This window comes from Clarias gariepinus, chromosome 20, assembly GCF_024256425.1.
Source record: "Clarias gariepinus isolate MV-2021 ecotype Netherlands chromosome 20, CGAR_prim_01v2, whole genome shotgun sequence".
Classification (NCBI taxonomy): domain Eukaryota; kingdom Metazoa; phylum Chordata; class Actinopteri; order Siluriformes; family Clariidae; genus Clarias; species Clarias gariepinus.
In genome coordinates, this window is record NC_071119.1 from 11093886 (window position 1) to 11101030 (window position 7145).

Consider the following 7145-nt stretch of genomic DNA (forward strand, 5'->3'; position numbering starts at 1 on the left):
ATATTATTATAAAAACACGTAAAAAAAACACTGCTACCTTCTTTATAGAAAAATGACTGCAGTGCCAGAGACATTTTATAAGGATGTAAGTTGATATTATTTTAAAGTGAATTGTCTAAATGATATTAAAAGGATTAAAAGCTTTACTGTTGGAGCAGACATGAACAGTCTCTGTGCACTTTGTATCATTGACTGATTACTGAGTTCACTCTGACAAAACATCATACACTGATATTCAATTATCCTCAACATACTGTCTTTTATACTGTATGTATTCTAAATGTGTATCTAAACACTTTATTATAACATAATAAATGTCACTGAGAAAGACGTGTCTCACAGATCCAGTGTAGTGACTCAGAGCATTTATTGTCATTCCAGATGTACCTATTTGAATAAAAATAAATTTCAACACAGTCCTCATCTTTACCTCCACTTGAATTACTCGGTTCCCCTGAACCCCAGAACCTGAAACCCAGAGAATCAGAATCAGACTCAGTTCAGTGTTCAGTTTCCTTCAATTCCACCCATTTAACTGAATCCTCTCAGCCTCTGTTTACTGAGATCTACATTGGGACACAACAGGAATATAAATATAGTAAGAATTGTTTTTGTAGTTTTCCAGCAGGAGAACAGTTTTAATGTGTTATTAATTTTACAGCAACATAAAAATTAACAGTGACAGAAAGAATCTGAGTTTCTTACTCAGTGGTCAGTGTTGTACCGTCCACCCATTTCCACTCTCCCTCTGTATCTCTGTCACTCAGACCAATCCAATACACAGAGCTGTTTAGCTGTTTACTGATGAACTCCTGTAAATGACAACACAATGCAAATGTATTAGTCTCTCTCTCTCTCTCAACCTGTAGATGCGCTGTGTGTGAGGAGAGCATGTAAAACGTTATTTGGCGTCTGCCTAAAGTTTGTAAAAACTTTCGTTTTTTTTTTTCCCAATTTTTTTTTTTATTGGGTTGTTTTAACTAGGGAATGTTGCTACAAAAAAAGGTTTTGAGTGAGAGAGTGGGCGCGGCACTATGACCTTGAAACCCAGAAGAAGAAGAGACGAGACGTCCACCACGAAACCCATCAGTAAAACCTGCAGCCAAACTCTAAACACCACAACACAGGAGAGTAAAGAAGCAGGATGTAGCACCGCACACACACACACACACACACACACACACACACACACACACACACACACACACAGGGAGAACCGCAAAGAGACATTGAGGAACAAATAAACCAATTTATTTCCAGGAAACAGTAAAATGTTAAAAAAAATTCTTATCAGCTAACAAGAAACTGAAACCTGCTCCAGCAAAGAAAAAACACAGGACATGGACACTGACAGCAGCTTGAGACAGAATAATATAATGAACACAACTACACTCTTATGACACTATAAAATGTAATAGAGCTAATGAACTTCGAACTAAGACTTAAGACTTTTATAAGTGCATGAATGGGTGTGTGTATGAGTTGAGTATATGTATGAATAAGTGTGTGTATGTGTGTATATATAGAAAATTAAAATATTAAATAGTCCATTCTCCTAAATTGTCACAATAAAGTGTGTGTAAAACTCTCTCTCTCTCTCTCTCTCTCTCTCTCACACACACACACACACACACACACACACACACACACACACACGCGCGCACACACACACACACCTGTTCCTCTGTGCTGTTTATGATCAGCAGGTCTGCTCCTTTGTCCCTGCAGTCCTGTCTGCTCTCAGTCCAGTTCTTCTTCTTCTCAGTAGACATGAAGTAAATACTGGAGCTAAAACTTGTCCATTTATCTAAAGAAATAAATAATAAAATGTACAGAGAGTTAAAGTGATGATGAATGGATTATTCAGATGCACCTGTTCTCACACTGCACATAATGAAACAAACACAAACTAGGAGAAATGATGCTATTAAAGATAATTTGTGAGTTAAAAAGGTGATTAATAAAGGGAAAGAAACATTTGACGATCACAAAAATAATGTAAATACAGAGAAGTCGCTCAGTAAAGCATTAGATAAATAACTAGTTTAAACATTTTGTGTTCTGAGCGCAGCATTTATTTTCTCTTTTTGTTTCTCAGTTTAAATATGAAGAGCACATGGCATTTCTGCAGCACTACAGCTTGTACTTCTGTAGAACTTGATAATAGTTTATTGTTCAGCAGAAAATTTTTTCACTTACACGAAACAAAAAATGTCCTTAGTAACAGTTTTTTCTCTATAGTCAGGTTGTTGTACTGGGTCTGTAACTGGTCTCTCTCTGTATACAGAATGTTGTATTTGATCCACAGCAGTGTGACGGCAGTCAGCAGGAGAACACACAGCAGCACCACACACACTACAGTCAGTCTGTAACACCTGCTCCATGCAGTGTCGCCTCCTCGAGGGACATAGACACAAACTGTTAGTCTCGAAATACAGAACTAACATTTATACCCAAATCAGCAGTGAGCCGGAGAACATCTCAGTAACTCTATCCGGTCATCACATCAACTCCTCCCTTTACTCTAAATACATGCAGGGGGGCGGGGCTTTAAACTGGTTTTAAATTACAGACTGACTTGCAGATCTGGATCACGTCACCTGTTCTCCCTCTGCACCATGATGAGTGCTTAAAAAAATGTATTAACTTTTTTTTTTCTAATGCCTTTACAGTGAAACACTGAAAACACGTTCTTCATACTCGTGTGGGGGTGGAAAGTAATAAATTACATTTACTCATGTTACTGTAATTGAGTTCTACTTTTTAAAGAAGTTTTTAAAATTTGAAATTTTACTTTTACTAAAGTATGTTTTGTTTGAAGTATTGTACTTCGCTACATTTGAAACCATATTCACTACTGATCAGTGTCGGCCGGTCAATGAGCGGTGCTGGGGCGTCACCCCCTTATAGTTAGGCAGAGAAGAATGTTACTTTAACATGTAATTATTTAACGGAATAATTATTCATTTTAATAATGAAATAAAGTCAATTAGTCACAATATTCCGCTGTATTTCTTAATATAATTTATGTACAATAAATAAAAAACTAAACTGTACATTTACATTTAGGCATTTGGCAGACGCTCTTATCCAGAGCGACTTACAAAAAGTGCTTTAATGTTTACATAATTGGATACATACTTACACTGGGTTAACTAGTTTAATAACTAAGTGCCATTAGTCCAACACAACTAAGAAGTGTTTTTTTTTTTTTTTTTTTGGGGGGGGTTAGTCCAAGTACTGGAGAAACAGATGAGTCTTGAGTCGTCGTTTAAAGATAGTCAAAGTCTCTGATGTACGGACATCTAGAGGAAGTTCATTCCACCACCTAGGTGCCAGAACAGAAAAGAGCCTGGATGAATGCCGCCCTCGATCCCTGAGAGATGGTGGGATGAGGCGAGCAGTGCTGGAGGATCGGAGGGAACGTGGTGCAGTGCGTGGTGTAATTAGCGCAGAGAGGTAAATGGGTGCCGGGCCATTTTTAGCTTTGTAGGCAAGCATCAGTGTTTTGAATTTGATGCGGGCAGCTACAGGAAGCCAGTGCAGGGAGCGGAGGAGTGGGGTGGTGTGGGAGAATTTGGGGAGGTTAAAAACAAGACGTGCTGCTGCATTCTGGATCAGTTGCAGAGGACGAATCGTGGACAGACTGTATTACGTGAACTGTATTACGTTCATTCGTGGTCGCCGGACAAAAGAGTGTCTATGTACATTTTTTCCACCACATGCTTACCACATGCTTTTCAAAAATACCTTACATTTTTGAAAAGCATGTGATTTGAAGCTGTGCTTTAATTGGATCTTTAGGGCGCAGCACTGCGCGCCCTGAACCTTACCACTTTTGTTCTTAGCGAATCAATATTGTTTTTAAATATTTAGGCTCATGTGATTGAACCATTCCCCGAGTCTTATTAACGGTCAGCAGATTGTTAGTTAATGGATTGAATAGTCATTGACGTGGAATCCAGAGAAATATAAGAGGAAATGCTGTAATATCTTTGCTAAAATACCCTTCGCAAGGCGATCGGACGAAGAAAGAAATAAAGTTAAGGAGCTTGGACCAGATCGACCTGATCTTCTAATTTAGCAGCAGTCACGTGATCGCGGCCGAGCTTACACTCGGTGCTTTTCCAGCACTTCTTATAGCTATTTACAGGCGATTATTAAAAGTAATTTTAATTTTGTTAAAGAGCTACTTTTTACTTTTACTTGAGTAGATTTATATAATGGTAACTTTACTTGTACTTCAGTAAACTTTCTCCGAAGTAACAGTACTTGTACTTGAGTACACAAGTTTATTACTCTTTCCACCTCTGTTGATCTCCCATAACATAAAGCATGTTTCCACCACAGCTCATTTACATGAAGAGACAAAATCTAAAGTGGCTGCAGCTGTGCACCACTAGGGGGCGACTATGACATACTCTCTGTACACTATACTCTCTGTCCCTGATCTAGTGAATTAACATGAGGATGTGTTTAATAGAGACTCCACAGCTCTTCTGTAATCAACTCTGGATAAAATCATCTAATAAATTAAGTAAATGTCATTTTTTAAAAATAGTAATTTAAACTCAGCAGTATAATCTGTGCATAAAACTGCATAAATACTGTACATGCAAATGTTAGAATTTAATGTCCACCATCATCTTCTCTCACTGTAATCTATACAAGCCTGAATTACTGCATTTCTGTATTTTATGAAACTATTAACTATGCAAACGTGGACATTTTGTACCTGTGTGTTGTGTTTCTGGTCGTTTCACTGCTTCAGTGTCTTCAGTGTCGGGGTCGTGACCTTCAACATCATCTGCAATCTCATAGAGAACTACAACCATCTCATCCTGCTCAGAAGAACACTGAAACATCTCTGTTCTATAAAAACTCACTATAACATGAAATGATGCGTCTCTGTGTGGACGTGACTGACAGGCTGAGTCTCTGTACTCTGTGTGAAGGGAATTAAATGTGCTGCTGTTAGAAAATGAAGTCAGAGGAAGTTACACATTAGAGGAGGAGCATCAGTGTTTTCCTGTGGTCAAAGTGTGAAGACGTTTGAGCTGCAGTTCTCTTGCATACCATAAAGTTTTTTTAAAAGTCCAATAGTATATAAATACAAAACCAATATTTTCTGTGTCAAATTCGGTAAAGGTCAGCGCAACACTCGCCTTAAAAAGTGTCCTTGGAAATGTAGTCCCTGGAATCGTCTGTTCCCGAACACAAAGATCTCACAGCTGCGGCACAGTACTGGGGGTACTAACTTCACAATGGGAGGCAGCCTTTTTATTATTTTTATATTGCAAGCAACTACAACTTTAGCAAAGAAAAACAATAAATGGTAAATAAGTATAACTAAGCAAAGGATTCATAGAAAAATAACAGAACACAACATCTTGTGAACTTAAATTAACAATGCATGGTACCACTGCCTAAGAACACTATTGAAGTGCAACAGAACTCTATTATACCCTGTTCCTGTGACTCATGTTCCAAAACCCTTGCTCCACTAACCACTTAGCAGGTTCTAACCTTATAAGGCAAACACTGATGAACCAATCTGCTCTCTACTGCTTCTAACTTGATTTAACATAATCAACAGAATACATATTCTTATCCTGCGTCTTGCTGACTGTCGGACATTACATCACATAGTACATCTTAGGTGTGAAGAACATTGCAGATAACATCAGTCTTGCTGCCTGCAGAATTGCAAATGTCAACCGATTCTTTCTCCACAGATGATGTAGCTATTTAAGGAGGAAGGGTCTTTGCAGCATTTCCTCTCGCCAGAACTTTGCGCATCTTCTTAAGACTCCAACGATCTCGCCGAGCTGCGACTCGCCCTGCTTTAATATCTGAAACAATTTCAGCTTCACACAATGCACACAATCTCCTATAGTAAAACATTAGAACATTCCATAACAACACACACACACACACACACACACACACACACACACACACAAACAGACACACACACACACACAAAGTGGGCAGGACATTTAATATTAATATTTACTTCATAACAGTAAATTTATTTTTTTCATTAGTATGTGTTCAGTACACAGGAGATTGTGCCTTGTGATTTCTCGTTCAGTGTGTGTGTGTGTGTGTGTGTGTGTTGTATTTTTATTTTTTTTATTTTTTACACATACATGCTATAACGTAAGTGATAACAGAAAATAACTTGTACAGATGTTCCACAACATTAAACTAAACTATAAACAGATAAAATGTGCCACATTACAAAAAAATAAAAATTAATCACAGATGGATTTATTATAAAAACATGTTAAAAACACTGTTACCTTCTTTATAGAAAAATGACTGCAGTGCCAGAGATATTTTATAAAGATGTAAGTTTATTTTATTTTTAAAGTGAGTTGTTTAAATGATATTAAAAGGATTAAAAGCGTTACTGTTGGAGCAGACATGAACAGTCTCTGTGCACTTTGTATCACTGACTGATTACTGAGTTCACTCTGACAAAACATCATACACTGATATTCAATTATCCTCAACATACTGTCTTTTATACTGAATGTATTCTAAATGTGTATCTAAACACTTTATTATAACATGATAAATGTCACTGAGAAAGACGTCTCTCACAGATCCAGTGTAGTGGAACAGAGCATGGCAGATCATTCCAGATGTAACTATTTGAATAAAAATAAATTTCAACACAGTCCTCATCTTTACCTTTACCTGTATTACTCGGTTCATCTGAACCCCAGAACCTGAAATCCAGAGAATCAGAATCAGACTCAGTTCAGTGTTCAGTTTCCTTCAATTCCACACATTTAACTGAATCCTCTCAGCCTCTGTTTACTGAGATCTACATTGGGACACGACGGGAATATAAATATGGTAAGAATAATTTTTATTAGTTTTCCAGCTGGAGAACAGTTTCAATGTGTTATTAATTTTACAGCAACATAAAAATTAACAGTGACAGAAGGAATCTGAGTTTCTTACTTAGTGGTCAGTGGTTTACCGTCTACCCATTTCCACTCTCCCTCTGTATCTCTGTCACTCAGACCAATCCAATACACAGAGCTGTTTAGCTGTTTACTGATGAACTCCTGTAAATGACAACACAATGAAAATGTTTTAGTCTCTCTCTCTCGCTCTGCACATGCTCTGGG

At 37.6% G+C, this 7145-nt stretch overlaps 1 protein-coding gene across 1 annotated transcript; it reads right to left on the minus strand.

The window, feature by feature from the left end:
* Positions 1–249: 249 nt before the first annotated feature.
* LOC128508267 (CD209 antigen-like protein E) lies at positions 250–4909 on the minus strand. The gene is made up of 5 exons (XM_053479495.1): positions 4736–4909; positions 2200–2397; positions 1677–1807; positions 706–812; positions 250–468 (listed from the first exon to the last, which is right to left on the minus strand). The coding sequence occupies exons 1-5, from the start codon at positions 4863–4865 to the stop codon at positions 318–320; spliced, it is 717 nt and encodes a 238-aa protein (XP_053335470.1). The 5' UTR covers positions 4866–4909; the 3' UTR covers positions 250–317.
* Between the last annotated feature and the right edge of the window lie 2236 nt (positions 4910–7145).